Below are 20,283 nucleotides of genomic sequence, written 5' to 3'. Positions count from 1 at the left end.
AGGTGCTGCGCTGGTCCTTCGTGGTGAAGAGGGAGCTGAGCCACAAGGCAAAGCTTTTGATCGACTGGTCCATCTACGTCCCAACCCTCACCTATGCTCATGAGCTTTGGGTAGTGACCGAAAGAATGAGATCGCAGATACAAGCGGCTGAAATAAGTTTCCTCCGTGGGGTGGCTGGGCTCAGCCTTAGAGATAGGGTGAGGAGCTCGGACATCCAGAGGGAGCTCAGGGTAGAGCCGTTGCTCCAAAGGGGTCAGATGAGGTAGTTCGGACATCTGATCAGAATGCCTCCTGGGTGCCTCCTGCTAGAGGTGTTTCAGGCACATCCAACTGGTAGGAGGCCCTGGGGCAGACCCAGAACACGCCGGAGGGATTACATATCTCATATGGGCTGGGAACACCTTGGGGTCCCACAGGAGGAGCTGGAAAGTGTTGCTGGGGAGAGGGATGTCTGGGGTGCTTTGCTCAGCCTGCTGCCCCTGCAACCCGGCCTCGGATAAGCGGATGAAAATGGATGGATGGATGGAACTAACCATTTAAAACACAAGTCACACAGTACCACAAACAAACTACAGATTGTGGCCGTTGTAGACCAGCAGCTCCCATGTTCTGAGAAGTAAAATTACTGTTTTTGTCAATGGGGTCCGGCTTTGAAGAGAGCATAGATAAGTTTAAATTTCAGTTCGGTTCCCTGTCGGAAAGGGCTGTCTGACGGCAGGTAAAACTAGGAAAATATTATACAGTACACAGCTGTACTTTGCTTAGCTTCTGTGGTAGTCCTCCTGCCTGCTTCTCCAAACTGGGTGTGCGCCGACCGCCATCTCCAGTAGATAATACACTGAATAAGGAGAAGTACCTCATACAACCCCACTTAAAATATCTGAACAATCCCTTTCAGAAAGAGAAACACGCTCTACAACATCATAAGACATGATATGCGAATCAGTGGAATTTCCTCCATGTGCTCTCTCAGAAGGAGTAACCTCTTCTCTCACACATAACTGGAGGCTGTCAGTCAGCTGTGTGTAGGCAGGTTTTGTTATTGTATGTTTCTGTGTCAGTGTGATGGAAGTGGGTTGGAAGGCAAATGTCAGAGGGTGTGTGTGGGGGTGTGTGTGTGTTATTCAGGCATGCAGCCAATGTGGAAGCTGAATCCACAGCCTCATTTACCCGAGGTTACACTGCCTGATTACAGACATGTCACTCACACACACTGGGACTAATGAGGACTGTGTGTGCACATGTATGTATGCTAGTTTCCATCTGAAACACAATGAGAGTGCTTCTGTTTGACAGAGAGAATGAATATGAGTAAATACTTTTCCAGCGATTAGATTTAATTACTGAGCTTTCAATGCTTGAGTTTCCGAGAATCCCGAGATATCAGTGAACCCTGACTTGATCTATCTTTAAAAACACCCTTAGTTGCACATGATCATTTGCATATTTGAGAGACGGCAAGAGCAATATGCATGTAAATGTTCACATACATGTAATTACTAATCTGCCTGACGCACTGTGGCGAGCTGACTCAAAACACACAGCTGTTCTCCTCCGCGTTTCACATCACATAGATAACACAAGACAGGAAACTTAAAGCCTCAATTATGGTTTTGAAAATTAATTCTCAGGGACAGCTTTTTCATCAAGGGCGCCCTCTGAGATGCTTTAATGTCTCTTCAAAAGTGCCTTTGATTTCCCTTAAAGGAACAGTTTGTGTAGCTCGGCTAAAAAGAGCATAAGCATATTTATCATCATGTTGAACATTTTCTTTAACATGTGCTTTCTTTGTGTGTACAATTGAAAGAATAACTCACTCCATTCATGAGGTTCTCATGGTCTCCTGCTGGATGTCCATTAACTGCCTTCTTCTGCCTAGAAAGAGAGATGAGAAGTCTTTATTCCATCTGAAAAAAAATGTAATTTGTTTAAAAGTTGGATATCTCAGGCTTGTCTCCTGATTCCTGCCTTCTTCCTGTTGCTTTCTGTAGGCCATACAGGCCACTCCTGTTCACCTGCTTGGGTGTACAGGACTCATAAATCTTTCTGCTGTTGGGGGGGTGTTTATAAAAGCTATTACAATACTACAATTTGCACATGCTAGCCTCATTTGACAGCTCATACACTCATTTATAATTGTGATGTTAAAGCCATAACACCCCTGAGGACATGCGTTACTGTTAGTCAGCAGAACTGATCCTCATCATTGAGACGCCCATAATTACTGAAGCTAAGAATACCCTCTCAGGTATTTGTGCTATTTTGTGTGCCAAGCATGAACTCCTGGTTAGGACTCCTTCAGTATTCATTGTCCAGGAGGTTTTTACTGGCAGCCGAATTATCCACAGAGGTCTCCTCCTCTCCAAAACAAACAGACCAGGTGATTTAAATGGGTAAAAACACTGAATAGAGCTGTTTCACTTTAAAAATCACCATTTTTCCAAAGCTGTTCAGCTTGTTGCGGAGAGTCTGCTAAGTACGGTGGCCAACACGAAAACACAAATGGCCCTATCTAGAGCCAGTGTTTGGTTTGTCCGCTTTGGCCTACTGTAGGAACATGGCGGTGAAACATGGCGATCTCCACAAACAAGGTGAAGCTTCCTATGCAGATATAAACGGCTCATTCTAAGGTAATGAAAACACAACAATACTAATTTTCAGGTGATTTTACACTGAAGAAAACATACTTATTATATTATATTCCATTTCTGCCAAGATATAGAACAATGCCAGTAGAATTTTTAAAAATGTGTGATTCATTTTTTGTTTTTAAAACCTAAGCAAAGCTATTTTTTAATGGTACAAGCGTGACTAATTCAATAATTACAGGAAGCTTGTTTGAATAAGAATGTAGGCAAGGCATATAAAGGTAATTGCTTTAGTCTGAGCCTTTACGGTCACTGTTTAATACACAGATTGTTCATTTTGTTTACACTGTTTTATTGTTTATACTTACTGTATTATGTGTGATAACTGGCAAAAAATAATAATACAAAAAACAACAACTAAATCTTCTTAGAACAACAACAACAACAATAGGTCAGTGCCGTTCATGTACGTGTGTGTCTGTGTGTGTGAGATGGTGCTCACCCCTGGCAGCTAGCACACAGCAGCAGCAGCACAGAGACCAGCAGCAGGGCGGCGAGGATGCTGAGGGTGACGACCAGGACCAGCTGCCCGCTGCCCAGCCACGACGCCACCCCTGTAGCAGCTGCCGCACCCGACCCGACGATGCCCGCCTCCGGCCCCCACCACACTCCACTCAGCACCGGAGCCATGACGCATCACACTGAGGGGGGAGAGGACATCGGACAGGTACCGGCTGGGGAAACACAGGGAAAATAAAAGCAGACACATGAAAAACCCACAAAAAATAAAAAATTCATCAGCTTGCCATCATGAGAAATGATAACAACACAGAGTGGCACACGCAGCGTTATATTACCTTACGTGAGATTAAACATGCAGGGGAAGAATCTGTGTGTTTTCACTTTTTCAGCACATCCTAAACAATAAGTGTTGTTTGAGGATAACTGTAATTTACTGAAGGATACACTCCGCTGAAGCATGCAAGCTGTGTTTTATTTGCTGAGCAAACAAACTGGATAGACTTGATTTTTGATGCATCTGCTTTACTGCAGGAAACCTCATTAATCATCCACTGATTCTATTAATAAACATCAATGAGTAACCACATGAAAATGTCAGGCTGATCATTGCCAGTAAAAACTACCTCTGGTATTTTGATCAGTCACTCCTTCATAGACTGATAAAGAACACATTGTTTAATAATCAAGTCACATCTATTAACCAGTAACTCAACTGTACACTATGACCACGCACAGCCAGCAGGTGGCAGCACAGAGCGGCACCAGACTGCAGTGCAGAGTGATCTGCCTCAGTCTTGCTGCAGTGGCCCTCACACCAGAGCCTCCAACAACTGGTGTCTGGGCTCTGCGCACAGCATAAGCAACCTCATCACGTCTCCGTCTCACATCCAAAGTTGGGTCTCACTGAGCTGATGGAACCCCTGATGTTATCATGGGTGATTTATGGAGCTGCATGGTGCTGTGGGTGACTCACAGCAAGGGGAGGCGGCGGCAGGGATGAGCCTGAGTCTCAAAAAACTCCTCTAACAAATAAATGTGGAGTGGATGTGTGCGTGCATGTAGGGACATCTGGCACTGCAGTGTATGACAGAGAGGCAGGGCGGATTATGTGGAGCAGGAGTGATAGCATGAGAAGTTGACATGCAGGGATGACTGACAGGGAAAAACAGTGAGCATCTTTCTATGTGCCCTCTTTTGCATGGCCTTCTCCTTTCAATCAGCCGACGAGACAGCTACGGCAGACCTGGCAAGGATCAGGAAACAGTGACAAGAATATGACAATCTATCTTCTGGCACATGTCTGGAGCGGTGTGTGTATGTGTACAGAATATGTGTATTTAATGCCGGCGGTGAAAAACTCCATTGTGTCTGTCTGCTCGCCTATGCTAATGTGACCAGGGAGTGTGGGAGTTGGGGAAGCTTCGAGCAGTGAGGAAGTTTTGTGGCGAAATCAGACAGGAGCTGCAGAAGCCAATTTTAACTTCTTCAAAAGGACACTGAGGAATTCCTGTTTTTGTCGAAACACCGGTGTGTGTGCCCCCCTCTCTGAATGAAAAATACACCCGGCTCATGTTGCTATCTGTGCGAGTGCCTGCTGAGAGCGGAACACAACCTTACCTTGACACCTTGGATGATTAGTCAGGTCGGCCTCGTCTGGAAGAGAGCAGATAAAAAAAAGAGAAGGGGGGATTACTGCTTGGTGGAAGCTGAATATTATCCTTGGAGGATGGCGTTGGTGTGTGTGTGTATGTGTGTGTGCATGAACGTAGGCTGGGCAAGTGTGTGAGTGTGTGGGAGAGCAGCGAGGGACTTGTGAGTATGTTTTTTAATACTCATATCAAATACATATTGGACAACAGGCTGCCTGCAACCTTTCAGACTCACATACTTTCTGTGCACACACATACACAATACTCTCACACACACACCGACAATGTCCACTTTATTGACCAGTCTGCCCATGTAACAGAGAGGATAATAACCAGGTGACATCATCTCTGAATCGTATCATATAACACATGATACCGACTGTATCCTCCCCAATGTGTGTAACATCACATACACACACTTTGCCCTCCCTCAGCTGCTGTGTTTCAGTCTACAAACTTCCCTGTTACAATGGGGCTGTACGTTCAGATGAACACACATTCTTACTCTAACAGATTTTGACCTTGATGTCCATATTTTGCTCCAAATGACTTCAAATCAGAGTCCACATGCGGCCAATACGCCGCCAGGTCTTCCACCCTTAACACGAAGAACCCCTGATATAATCCCTTATCTGGTCTCGTCTGAGAGGCTCGTGTCCAGGTGTCACTATCTGCCATTTGTGTGCCAGCTCGTGTGTCTCCGCTGGCACTTAAACCAGAATAATTACCGGCTGCCACAGCACTGTGTCTCCATGGCAACATTCCCTTCTTCCCATCAGCGCTATTTATGGTGGTAGAGAGAAAAAAAAGTCCACAGAAATGTTTTGAATGCAACTCATACTGAGGTCAGTGTGTGTGTAGGTATGTTATTAGTTTCGGTGTACATTGTTTTCACCTGAACTTTTGTTGAACTGGACGGTAATGATGATGATGATGAAGTCAGAGTTCAGGGTCAGCTAATGAACTACAATCTTCTCAGTAGGGCTGTACTGAGTAGTTTGAAGCTTCATTCATAAAGTTGAAAATCAAATTCTAAATCAACATTCAAATGCACAGCTTTTTTTCTGCATGTCAATTCATCCAGTGAAAGCCTGGTATTCCTGCACCGTTTCAAACACAGACTGGTCTACATATCGAGTTAGATTCCAGTAGTAGCTGTGTAGGATTGTTTCTGACCTGTGTGATCCAAGCATTCGTAATTATTCCAGAGTGTTTTTAAGTCCAAAAGTCAAAATTTACTGAAAAAAAGATAGATGTAATCATATCCAAAATACACAACATGTTTTGATCTAAAATATTTCCGCTCTCTGCCTTTCCTCGGGCATACACAGAAAGCCTCTTCCACACGCCTACGTGGAAAGCGTGAGGTGGAGAGAGCACACCTCTCCGCCCTTCTGCACATCTGCGTGGAAAGCCATAAGGCGGAGAGAGAACACCTCTCAGCCCTTCCACGTGCCTGCGTGGAAAGCCATAACCTGTCTGCCCTTCCACGTGCAAACAAGGAAAGCCTGAGACAGAGAGAGCAAACCTTCCTGCCCTTCCATGCGCCTACATGGAAAGCCTAAGGCAGGGAGAGCAGCAGCAAAGACCCCCCGGGAACAGAACAGAGCAGCATCAATGACAAACAGAAATGACACTGATGAATCAGACACAGCATGAAAAGGAGGAACTGGAGTGCAAAGTGGCTTGCAGAGGAAGCAGCAACAGTCGGCACGCCAGAGCAGTTTAGGGTGCCCTGAATGGGATTTGCCAGTTGGTTGCATAGATAGGAATCATGTGATCTATCAGCTGACTCCCTTCCACCAATCAGCTGCTCCGTCAATTGATTGGCTGTCTGAGATCAGCTGATGTAGCTGGGATGTGAGCTGAGCTTGACATCGTGTCCTGCCTGAACTAACGCTGTGCTCGATTTGGTGCAGCCCTAATTTTTAAAAAGAAATCTCAACTTGTTGCTACTAAAGATGTCAACTGCATCCCACGACTTTGTTCGGCTGATGGTGTTGCTCAGTTGTTATGGAGATGCTTTAGTTATCACATGACCTAACTATGGAAATATGCACACGTGATGACCATGAGACAATCTTCAGGACTGAAAAATGAAGCCAACATGGAAGTGCCAAAAACTGCAGTTTATTGAACATCCAAAACTAAGTTAGTCCCCACAGGCATACATGTTTAAATTGCCCAACTTACAGCAGAAATAAACATGTTCACAGCCTGGTGCAAAAAACAGTTTGACCCGTTCATGACAACTGTGTGGGGGGTGAATTTTTAGATTACTCACCCACTTACATTTAATTCACTTATGAGTCAACTCCCCCCCACTCCACAGCTCTAACCTCTCATCCAAATATGGTCATCTGGCTCCAAAAAACCAAGATGGTAACGGCCAAAATGGCAAACTCAAGATTCAAAACAGGAGTCCACAAACCCAAGGGTGACGTCACAGTAGCTACTTCCATTATTCTATACAGTCTATAGTGATTACAGGTGGTTGTACGTGAGGGAGATGTCATAACCTCTGTCTCTGTTCAAATGTAGTTGCTGGTTTTGGATGCAGACAATCTCCATGACAACTGAGCATCTCCACTGACTGAGAAAGGCCACAAGATGTTTCCTTTCCTTGAGAAACAACAAGCTGGACTTCTTTGTCAAGATGTTGCTTCCGAGGTCAAGAATGATCCTTCTTTCTGTGCCACCCTGTCCAGATGCTGTTGATGTTGAGATTTCTAAACTACAAATTAAATAATGTGGTTGTTCTTTCATTAAATCTCAATGGGCTCATGAAATGACCTTGATGTGCTGAAGCTGAAAGGATTATTTTTAATGATTCATCTAGGGATGCTCCAATCCAGCTCTTTCTCCACTCTCCCAATAGCGATTTACAGGTACCAGTGTACCAATGCTCTCTTTTCCCTGATTCAAGAACTCTACATGACACTGCAATGTACCCACTGGGATCATTCTTATGAATGGTAACAGACCAAGGTTCTGCACGGCACTACAAAATGATAAACTTTACTTTGACATGATTAAAACTTATCGTTCAGCTCTGACTCCACGCAATCTTAATTCCACTGGTATGAGGAACCTGTTAAGTACAAACACAGATGACGCTCTGGATGACATTGCTGACATACTTGCCTGCTGAGTATAAAATATGCGTAGAGTAAACCACCCATTCTGTGCTCTGAGGAAACACTTCATTCCTAAATTCCTGATAAACACGGCACATAAAAGCCCCGAGTATCTTTTTCACTGTGGAAAACTCCTCACAGGCCACCACCATGTGATACACCGCACTGAGCCAAGGACTACAACTGTACTCTTTTATGCTGTCATTCTCTTTCTCCCGGCGCTTTCAGGCTTTGATGAAAGAAAACAGGAGCCTTGGAAGAGAGACAATCTGTGTGGCTGTCTTCTGTTTCATGCCATAGAAAATAACTGACTGGAAAAGCCATTTGAAAAGGAATGTGTTTTGGGAATTAAAGGCAGAAATCCAAATTTTACCCTCATCCAGCTGTGCACACACATTCAAACACACACATAGACCAGAGAGTAACCACAAGCCCCATCAAGGCATAACCCTCCATGCAAGAAACTAGAGCCAAGGAGCCAAGGAATCCAATCTGAGCCCTGCAGCTCTACAGGCAGAAACCCTACCTGACATTGCAATGAAGCGTACCAGCCAGCGTGTGTGTGTGCGTGTGTGTGTGTATGAGTTTCATCTGTGGGACAAGCTGTTGGACAGTGGCAAAAGACAGAGGGAAGAAAGAGAGAATTAACATCCACAGGCACAGAACAGTGCTTCAGTTTCTGTGGATGCCTGTGTGGCTGTGTGACACCTCCCCCTGCAGGGTCCTCTGGGTGCACGCAGACAGGGAAGGTTTACAGCTGGATGGCTGCTGAGAAATGAGCCTCAGGAAGCTTCTCAGAGGAGAGCCAGAGGCATTTCCACAATAATAAATAATCCAATTTTTAGGAGAGAAACTTTCTTTGAGCAGCCGTGCTGGTGTGGAGCTCTGCAGGAAGCTCTAAGTCACATTAAAAAATTCTAAAATGAGTTCAGAGAGAAGAAAGTGATGACTGGAGTTTATTTCACACAATGAGGATTTTTGCTTTGTTTGCAGAGACTCCTTTTTGTGCACCACTTTGGAAAATGAGCCAGGATTTATTGTTGCTGAAGTATTGCATGCAGAGGCACTAATGTTCTGTGATCTTTCTGGACAGCAGAAATATGATTACTTGCATAAACACCACGCACATTTAGTGGTGTACAAGTGATACCACTAACACTACACTAGTTCTGCAAAGTCTAAGCACAACTGTAAGACATAATGTGCATTAACAACAACACAGAATCCTGCAGGATCTCTGTGCTGTTGTACTAGGGCTGCAAACGGCCAAGTGCAATATCCAAATCGCAGGAGCAAAAATTGTTTTTGATAAAGGTAAAATGTGTCACAACATTGCAGCATATGGTGCTACAGAGATGCGCCTGTCTACAAATCATAATCCAGATCTAAGAGAACATGCTTGTTTGGTAAAGTTTTTTTTAATTGAAAATGAAATGCAAAAAATGTCAGCCTTCGCTAAAATCATATCACAATATCTGTGAAAATTTATTTACTTATTTATTTAATTTTTTACATGTTTTGCAGCCCTACTGTGGAACAAGTTCGGCATAAAAATATACAATTTAAACAGAAAAAAATATATATATTAAAAAATAAATAAAAATAAAAATAAAGATACAAAAACAGGAAGACAATGAACATGGATGCACCACATAATAAACACACCACTGACCATCTTGTGTCCTGACCGGAGGGCCATTTGGAAGGTGGGGGTGGGAGAACTGGGGGAGGGGAAAGAAGGATAGGGGACTGCTGCCAAGAGAGAGGAGGGAACGGAAGATAAAGAGAGAAGGAGGGAGGAGTCGTTAAGATGAAGGGAAGCTAATGCAACCAAAAGAAACAGATTCTAATAATGAAGAAAGTGAGAGATGAGAAATGAAAAGAGATGAAAAAGAAAGAAAGAAGTCGTAAAGGAAAGAAAGCAAAACACACACGTAGGCCCACATAGGCATAGTGACACACTACACGTAGACACACACACACACCCATTCCCAGGGAGGGGTTGATGAAATACAGCTCCCCACAGGCTGCAGTGCAAGAAGGACCCTGCCCTGACTGAGACAATGCAATTACACACAGACACATGTGGAGGCGCGGCCATATCTGTTGGATTTAATGCACCATTAGAAATAAAGAAACCTACAAGTGTCAGCTCATAAGTGAGGAGTGTGTGTGTGTGAAGCTGCAGGGCTGTATATCTCATTTACTAATGAATGTCTATGTCTGCCTGTGTGTGTGTGTCTGCAAGCTTGTATGAGCATGAAAACAGGTGCCTCTGATCAAGGGACATAATTTGTGTTGCCGTGGCAACGCTGCCCATCCTTAGGGTTAATGGTTTTAGCATGAGAAATTGATCTATCCTCCCTAAATGGGGAAATTGAAACTGCATAATTTAGACCCCCAATTTTCTCCCCTCCCTTTTCTTCCCTCGTCTCCCTCTCGTATTACAGATATGTGTGTCATATCTTCATCCGTACACACGACTGCGCTGCTCTCCTCTTGTGAGATACAGTAGCCATATCTGCTAGCAGCTGCATTTATATCGATCTCCCACCGGGGACATATAATAAAATATGAAGCATCTATACCCCCAGCAGATAAACGCTTCCCTCCCCAAAGTTTTTCATGGTTCAAAGAGATTCAAAAAGATACAACAGCCATGCAGCTGAGCATCGTATTTTTCACTGTGCAAGAACATTTACTCATTTTCTTCCCCCCTTTTCTTTGTATGCATATTGTACCACAATGAAAACATTCTGTAAGAGAGTTGAACTATATCCTCCAGCCGGTGTACTTGTTTACTTTATGTTAAGTCCCTCACGACCACATTTTACAGGACGCAGGGTGGTCTCGTGGTTAACCGGAGAAATCTGGTTACAAAAATTCCACTTGGTCTTCTCTCCTGCTGAATCCCTCCCAGCTGCACGGCCACAGAAACAGCAACATGTGTCTTATGTCTTCACCAGTAATGACAAAGTCCCCTTCTCCCTAAGCATTTCTGTGCCCTGTCCTGACCTCGCGTTCCCACTACAGTCCACAGAGGCTCTGTATGTGCAGGGTTTGTGAGAGCACGCGTGTGTGCGTGTGTGTGCCTGTAAAATCTGCCTCTAGTTAATGTCACACAGCCCCATGGGAAAGAAACATTTCCTGTCTTCCTCTCCCGGATTTCGAGGACACTGATGACCGTGAAGTCTTCAGTTGCCTGCAGATGTTTCTCTGCACAAATGCTACTGAACCTGAAACTACTGTATTCAAATTGCATGCGCATAAAGCTGTAACTCAATGAGGCTGGATCACCTCTGGCATTTGCTTCTCTGACTACTGGTTGTAAAATATTAAGCTCTGAATTTCAGGGTATTTTTGTAACAAATAGAGGGTGATAAAAAGCTTATATTTGGGATATAAATGACCCTTTTCCCCCTTTTTCTCCTACTTCATCTACCCTATTATTGTCTTTTTTGCAGAGCCCCGAGGCCGTTGCTCTGCATTTAAATCATTTGGACTTGATTCTGTGAGCGTTCACTTTACTAAGCTCAACAGTGTGTGTCTGTGTGCAGCGCTGACACACTCTACAGAAAGAATACTCACTCTCTCACCCTCAAACACTTAACGCCTTTCAATTTCAGTTCCACTTCCCTCCCTTCTTTCGTCCTCATGAAAAACAGCTTTCTCAGGCTCGCTTAGTCGCGTCTTCCCTACCCATGATAAATCTTTCAATTTCAACTCTATTCCGCACACCCCCTCCGCCTCCCGAAAAGGGGAAGTGTACAGTGTTGTCAGTGTTAAGAACTTCACCAATCAGTAAAAACAAAACCGTCTGCAACTCCCTAAACCACAACTGCCATCTCAATGTGACAAAAAAAAACTGCTGCTTAGCGAGCAAACATCGTTTAAAGAACTGAGCCAAACTCACATGTGACATTATCTTACTCTCCATGTCCTGACAAAGCACTTTTATCCCCCTTCACTCCGGCAGAAAAATATCATTGTCTCAAATTGATTAGCTTTGTGACAGCGCTGCCACTCGGCTAATAATAAAAAGCTAAAACAAAGCAGACTTCAGTAATTGTGCGGCGGAGCAATTTTCTGTGATTAAACAAACCAGCCAGGCGTGTCATCCGAATATGTAAATGGGAGCGTGGAGCGTGAAAAAAGAGATGGATTGTTGTAATGATTTCAGGGATTGTCACTCAGATTGTAAGTGACCTTCTCTGCAAACACTAATGAGGGGTTTGGGGGGGGGGACTCTGGGAATTTGAGGACAAGGAGCACAGACAGGGCTGCAAAGTGAAAGCATTAACAAAGGGTGTCTGTGTGGGAGCTTGTGTTTTGTGTGTGTCAATTTGACTCCTGCTCTCTAGCTAAATTGATATTGAACTCAAAAAAACAGACCTCTCTCCTCTTTTAAAGAAAAGAACAATATTAACTGCACTCGTGCAAACTGATACACACCACACACACACAGATTTATTCAGCCCTGAACGACTGCATGCATAAAATTTCTCTATCACTGTCACCTTGAGATGAAGATTAGCATTAGAGTGAATGAGGAGTAGATACGACCACATCATTATTCAGTGGCATCGGCCTTTATGTGTTGAATAGCCGCCAAGATAAAGGGATTATCAGGGTGGATGGAATAGGATGAAGGATATGTGTGTGTGTGTGTATGTGTGAGGTAATTCATCCCAAAAGCTGTTAATAAGATGCAACAAATGCCCGGAAACACACAATCTAGTTCTTGCAGATACACATACGCAGATGCAGTGACACATGGACAACATACACGCACACTTTCCCTATCAAAGATGCATTAACTCACACAGCAATATAATTCTTTCTTGCAGACACACCCCTGAGCTGTTGAGGCTGCACACCATCGCCGCTGCTCTGAAAATTGCCGCGCAGCATTTCATTTATCTCCTCCTGTGACACCGGCCTTTTGGACAAAAGGCACAGGGCAATGGGGGAATTAATTGAGGTGTGTGTGTGCGTGTGTGTGTGTGTGTGTGTGTGTGTGTGTGTGTGTGTGTGAGCAACTGAAATGGAAATGTGATCCCTCTTTACAAGGCTCTAACCACAGCAGGGGTGGGTTTATTAGACGACCCAGACGGGGTGAGTGGCGGGGGGTCGGACCCTTTCAACCCTCTGTGACGCTGGACTGTAACACATTTTGTAGCTGTGCTTAAGAGGGAACACAAGTCTGGTTTGCTAATGTGTGTGTGTGTGGATGGGTGTGTGTGTGCATATTTGAGGAAAGGTTAAGAAGGGAGAACAGAGAAGAGTTTGGAATGAAAAAGTGAAGGAGTGGAAGGAGGCTGAGGCGTGCTGATGCGGCTCCTGACCTTTTGGTGCGAGTTATTTTTCAGACATACTTCTGCTGGCGGGAACTGTTTAATATCACAGCACGCACACACCAGGGTTTCCAGATAAATTGGTGCTGGTCTGTGTGTCCTGGAAGATTTCAATGTCCCAGACGAACGGGAAGTTCTGGTTAAATATTATCTGTGTGTAGCTTAAAAACAATAGATAGCCAAACTATATCAAGAATGATATCATCATGACATGTAGATTTATAACATCCTTTACTGAAAAGTGGGCTACTTTTGCTTATTCATTATATTCCAGATAAAATAAATGACTATGTTCATATGTAAACACCAAGAATTTCCATCTGCTTGACACCTCTTCCAAACATAAATCAAGTGAGCAAACTCTTGATAGATGAAGTGCAAAAAAATTGTACAGAAGTACGACAAACGACAACAACATTCAAGGAGCCTATCAAGCCCTAAATAAGCCTAAGAAGCGGCTTGCTGTTGCCCTAAAAAAAGGTTGGAGGTGTGCAAAGCTTCGCAAACATAGAGCCAGGGTGAGTGTTCTTTCAAGCAAGACACATCGCTTGGCCTCTCTGCTGGACGCATGGAGCAAGTTCGGACATCATCACTGGGGAAACAATCCGATGTTTGCTCGTCAGTTAAGCATTGCTGAACTTTTGTCAGACACACCGTTTCTTTTTATTCCCGTCACTTGCTAGCACCTCAATGGACAAGGAACGGCTGATTTGTGAAGTTCAAATAAAGGGCTATCTCTATGATATGTCCTTATTTCACTACAAAAACCTTTAAGTGGCAGCTGGCTGGCTCACCAGGGAGCTGAAAGAGTTTGGTAAATGACCATCGCTAATAACAAGCTACTTGCTGTTGGCTATACTGTATGTCATTTCCAGGAAATATCACAATTTCAAACGTGCCTTTTCTGTTTAAAAAGTACAAATGTAGTAAGACTGCAAGTAGCCTGATGTTACTAACCCATGTTTTATGAGGTTACCCGTCCAGTCTGATCCCAAACGCACAGCTGATAGGTACATGGTTTGTTTACACGATGTAACAAGTGCATATTTAACGGGTTTAGTGTGGACTGGGAGCATCCAGTGTTACACAATGCCAGGCAGTAGTTGGACACTTGTTTGCTGTATGAACACGCTGATGACTTCAATATGTCAGACTTCAACAAATTTCCCTGGTTAAGAAATATATCATAATCCCTCATACAGTCATACCTCTTCTTCCCTATCTGGCTCTGCTGATGTCTCCTCCCCTTGTTCTCCTTCTCACATAAACCACCAGTTCTTTCTAAGGATGTAGCAACACATCTGGATAGATGCATCGATTCAATAATCGACAATCCAATAATTATTGATGCAAAGCAAGAACATATATTTTGTCATCAAGATATGCCTTTACTTGGAAACTTCCTTGGCACATTTGTGTCACCATTTCCATCCAAGCACACCTCCCTCCTAAACTTTCAGACAGTGCTAGTGGCTCAGCACCAGGCAGGTAATAAAAAATGAGGGTATTTTCCGGTATCATCTCATATTGATGGTAGGTCCTGCACTGAATCGAACTGAAATTGTATCATTATGAAACTTGATTTAACATCCCTTGTTCTTTCACTGTCTTACCTGTCCTCTGTTCTGTCTTCTTTCCTGAAATGTATATCTCTGATCTTGTCCTTCCTCTTTGTCTAATCTGTCACTCTGTTCTCTGTCTACCTCTCTCTTTTAATCCTCATGCCCTCAACCTCTTCTCACACCTCTCTCCCTCTGTCCCTCCAGAGTGTCGTCCCTCTCCAGGCTGCAGCATATTCAACATGTCTGCGAGCCCATAAAGATATGGTAAAATATGGAAGCCTGCAGGGACTCAAAAGGGATATCTACAATCAGAAACAACAGCCGGGGGTGGGGTGGACGGCTGGCGTGGCCGTGGGGGGTTGCAGCCCAAACGTACATGGCAATCTCTATAAGACCTGGGAGGAGGGGGGAGGATGCTGCACGACGTGGCAACCCTGAGACAACAATCTTCAGATTTCTGGTTAAATCCATCCAGCGCACGCCTGAGCGACTCTGGAAGATTGCAAGAGGCAGATACGGCTCTGCCGCCACCTTCTTCACAATTCCATTTGATTTCTCATTTCACAAGCCGAAGCTCATTCCATATTTCATGGCGGTAAGTAGGGAGGGCGTTCAGCGAAGAGGAGGCACTTCAGGTCAGAGAGGAAGAATCAAAAGCAGCAGCGTATTTGGAGAGAATGTGCACAAATTAAGGTTTTTGTTCCTGTTTTAAAGGAATAGTTCAATATTTTGGGGACATACTTCAAGGCACCTCTAGGTCATGAAATAACACATTATATCTGTTTGATTTGTGCGCAAAAAACATCAATTTTGTCATCATCAAGAGATTGCCAGATGGAGACTCCAGTAAGTCATTGCAACCAGCCAAGAAATAATCAGGAACATGTACCTGCAAAAACGTGTTATTTTTACATCTACGTGTACAGTTTAAACAAACAACATATAACGTGTCAACTAGTCAGCTTTGGAGGTGCTGATAGGCTGAGTTTGTGGCGGCAAATGGCAGGCCGCCACGCATAAATGAATGTGGGGGAAACCCTGAACAACGTTTGAGCGGTGCTGGGATGGAGATGGACCAAATGTGTGAGATGACAAAGACATACAAACGGTCGCGTCAAAGAAGGAGAGAAAATTTGCATGTCCATGTGAGTGTCATGTTTCCATCACTACTGATCAGAGCTGGAACTATCTGTGACTACAGCAGAGTCATTTATGGCGGGAAATGAATGCTGATTGTAACCTTTCCTACTGAAGACAAAAGCCAGATACTAGTGGGTATGAGTGATGTTTTTGTCGAGTGGTTAACGGGTTGTAGAAGGCTTTTTGACTAACTATTCATGACGACTATCACCTGTTGTTTCCACTGAAGACACCACACATAGTTCTGCACTGTAGATGTCTCTGGAGCCAAAACCTGCATAATCCCACAGCTAAACCTCCTTTCTCTGCAAAGTGCTTGCCACATTCAACAGCTAGAGTACATGAACTAGAGGGCCAAATCATGTATTATAAATATATAACAGGGTAGAATATTTATTTACAAAGCGGCAGTGGCTGCCATAGCCCTTCTCAAATCAGTTAATGGGGGCGGCTCAGTGCGTCCCGAGGGAGCGCTGAAAACCAAATGAACCAACTGAATGTGCATCGGAGCAGCAAACAGAACGCCTGCTGGTGGCGGAAAATCTGCTGTCAGTCACACACACATGTACACGATTATTTACACGCACACGCTCGCACACCCGGGAGTTTAGACACACAAATATGGCGAGAAATGGACGCGCACAGCCATACGAATAGAGATGAACCAATTAGCAGGCGACAGACAATCAGTGTGACAGAGAGAGATGGAGGGAGAGAGATGGAGAGAGCCAAGAGAAAGAATACATTAAGGCACTCAGCATGCAGGCGGCAGCAGAGAGGAAAATGCAACTGAGACACCTTCACACTCTGACACTTTCAAGGAAACTCATGTGGCCAGAGGCAAATCCATTCTGACACAGTGGGTGGATAATGTGGCGAGATGTGTGGAGGGAGCAGGGCAGACCGGGGGTGACACTGATATTATTCACAGAGTGACAAGGAGGAAGAAAAGTAAGTGGAATACAGGCGCAGGAAAAGGAGGTCGGAGACTGAACATCAATCTTTGACACTGGAGACCACTGATGACCACGATAGTTCCTGAACCTTTAACAAGTGGTTATTATTGTAACCATGACAACAAAGGTCCCTTAGCCCTAATGAGGGAGATACATGAACCCAAACCACTACGGGCCCTATTTAAATGATCTATAGCACATGGTCTAAAGTGCATTGCGCAAGTGCATTCAGGGCGTGTCTGACGGCACTTTTGCAAGTTAAACTGAGCGTAACCTGGGCTCAAAATAAAGTGCAAGGGGCAAAGGAGTCATATTTAGTCTTTTAATTAATAATAGGTGTGTTTCTGACGTAATATGAATTCAACCAATCAGTGTCATCTCCCATTATCTTTAAAAGCCAGGTGCACCTGCACCTGACGCCCTGCGATTTACATGGTGGAGTCGACATATTGGAGAGGCGAGCAGTTTTCTGCTGAGAGTAATATCAGTAATGTCACTGCAGCAAATATTGTGGGTGGTTTAGACAGCGTAACTAAAAACTGTAATTTTAAACTTGAGCATCCGTCTTAATGGGGAGTCAGACAGCAGCTCTGCTCTGCTCTCTGCTATGTTCACATTTAAGAGAATGTAATTAATATTTTCCTCATTAATGATGTGTTATTTCACCCACCCGCAACCTATCAATGCGTCACTGTGTGTGTAACAAGCAACGTGTACATACGTTGTGAAGCTGCCTATGTAGGCGCATCTATGTAGGGTGCGGCTGTGGCTCAGGATGTAGAGCAGGTCATACAATGATCGGAAAATCAGTGCTTTGATCCCATCCCCTCTAGTCCACATCTTTCAACCAGGTTTTTGTTGGTCAGTGATGCATCATTTTCTGTTGCTTCAAAGTATCAATGCACCAACAATGCACCTGACCACACCTGCACGCCCATAAGTGTACAGATAGGTATAAGTGCTACTTACAAAAAGTGGCCACTGGACATTAAAGTGATTGGTCTGAAACTAGTAATGACCAATGGTGTAGTTGAGGGTGTATGCAGGCATACGGGATATACTCACATCTTTTTCTGGCCGATTACAACATACCCACCTAACAGCCAAAAAGCCATTGGAATATACAAGAGAATATACCCACTTCCTCCTCAGTAACTGACCCATCTACCTAGTAATGCACCCACCTCATCAGCTACCTCTACACCACTCAGTTACAGGTGGAAGATAGGGCCCTTTGTGTTCCTTACCCTTACCAAGTCATTTCTGTTACTAAACCTAACCAAACCTTCACCGTAGCAGTAACGGATCAGACAATGCTTATATGTGTCGATCTGAAGGCCGATTACAATCAATTTGTTGTCTGAAGGACTCGTTGCCTCCTCCACTCATTCGTTTTGTATTTAATTTGTTTTCCTTTACCCTCTTGTATACAACCCACCACTTGGCACAAACACACGTCTGAACTCTAACCCAACACACACTCTTCCAAAGTGCCCCTCGAAAATCAAGAGCCATTACGTTACAGCGTTCGTAAATTACCTCTCAATGCTCCTGACCGCAAACTCATATTAGGCCATTAGCAAAGCCCTGGACACTTAACACACTCTGCACAACACACACACTCCACACTGCTCTGACCCCTCGAGTGCTGCTGATGGTGTTTTTTTCCTGTTGATATCACCCTGGGTGAAATGTTTAACGCAACACATGACATAATGTTATGGTGATAATGACTTGTCTTTATGGCTGTTTCACTTAAGAACTTCCTGACGGTCTATCAGCGTTGTATCAATTATTGTGGCTATCAGAGCAGACAGGATGTTGCTCACTGTAGATGGTAGGGATTTCTCAAAAGAGGAAGTCAATCAAAGGAAACCAGACACTGTGTCTTTAAATAGATGCTGAGCGAATTAACCCTCCTCTTGATCTCTGCAACATGTCACCATCTCTTTCAGCTGTCTCATAAGTCTTTCTCTGCTGTTCACCATCCAGCAAAACATAAATATAATGACAATTCTCTTTTAAAAAGAGCACAAAGCCCAGCTCGACTTTGTATGACAGTTGCTTCTGAAGATTAACAGGAGATAAGCAACCAGTTTACCGTCAGCTGACGCAGCAAGGAGCATGAAATCATCTCTTGAGGAGGAATTAACAGTGTGAACAGAGCCAGAAAAGAGATTGCAGATTTTGTCACTAAGCTGCTTGGGCACAAAAAAGACATCTGCAATCCCCTCACTTCTCAATACAAATTTACTGTGAAGGATTCCCTAGAAATCTCAACTTAGCGGACACTTTCATGTACACAAACGTTTCTAAGAGTCGTCAAGACTGTTTATTGGTGACTGTTTCATCACCCTGAGCGACAGATGGTTAACCTCACTTGCCATCACAAAGCTTACATGGGAGTGGTATCCACTTCTCAGACATTTTGGCCTGATGAAGAACCAAGTAGGATCAAAATCTTATCTTTATTAAAATTTTGTGGCATGGATTAAGTGTGCAGGCATTTCTTTTTCTTCATATACACCAGTGGGACTGAGTCATTGTTTTGCAGGTCACAGGTAAGTCTCAAGTCTTTGCACTTAAGTCCCAAGTCAACTCAGGCAATTCTCATTTTCTAAGCTTTGAGTTTAGAGTCTTAAACAAGTCACAAGTCACTTCACCAAATCTAATGCCATTTTAATAGCAGAGTATTAATATAAAACATTTTTTGGAAGTTGTTGCATCTTGAAGGAAAGTATCAAGTAATTTCAAGTCAAAAGGCTCAAGTTCAAGTGAAGTCCCAAGTCACTGGTGTTAAAGTCCATGTCAAGTTGCAAGTCTTTTATTGATTTTGTAAATTTGAGTCTTAAATTTGTGACTTGAATCTGACTTGATTCCAAGAGAAGTGACTGAAGTGCCTCTCATGTAGACTGTTTTTTGATAGCCTTGCACATAAGAAAAAAGAACGTGATGCGCACCTTTCCTTCATCATGTTGTCACGATACCAGAATTTTTAAAACTTGGATACAATACTTGAAAATGATGCCTGACACTTCCTTTGATACACAAAAAGAAAAAGAAGTTAACAACCTGCACACAAAGTCACCGAACACCCGCCTCAAGTCACATGTTGGGTTTGTTATTGGAGAGAATATCGTAACAGCCACAGTTTGAGGACCTGTTGATTCACCTCCCTGTTGATTCATCCATGCAGACATGGGATTTTACAGCTTTAGTTCTTTTACTACTGTGAAAGAATGTATAATTAACAGAGGTTGTATCTTTTTATATACATGATATGAAGTATCAAAGTATCAATACTTTTGACAACCTTAAACCATGAAGGTGCTCAGGACACAGAGCCGAGGGCCACAGGATGATGCATTTAGGTGC

General features: G+C 43.7%; 1 protein-coding gene across 1 annotated transcript in view; it reads right to left on the bottom strand.

Annotated features, from left to right (window-relative positions):
- Positions 1 to 20,283, bottom strand: part of pag1 (phosphoprotein membrane anchor with glycosphingolipid microdomains 1) — a 66,252-nt gene that overhangs the window by 16,504 nt on the left and 29,465 nt on the right. The window contains exons 2-4 of the mRNA XM_049602242.1: positions 4,728 to 4,763; positions 3,091 to 3,322; positions 1,818 to 1,875 (exon numbers count right to left, since the gene is read on the bottom strand). Coding sequence (XP_049458199.1) covers positions 1,818 to 1,875; positions 3,091 to 3,278 — 246 coding nt within the window. The 5' untranslated portion in view covers positions 3,279 to 3,322; positions 4,728 to 4,763. The remainder of the gene's footprint in view (positions 1 to 1,817; positions 1,876 to 3,090; positions 3,323 to 4,727; positions 4,764 to 20,283) is intronic.

Source organism: Epinephelus fuscoguttatus, linkage group LG17 (genome assembly GCF_011397635.1).
Source record: "Epinephelus fuscoguttatus linkage group LG17, E.fuscoguttatus.final_Chr_v1".
Taxonomy (NCBI): Eukaryota; Metazoa; Chordata; class Actinopteri; order Perciformes; family Serranidae; genus Epinephelus; species Epinephelus fuscoguttatus.
This window is presented reverse-complemented; position numbering and strand designations above follow the sequence as displayed.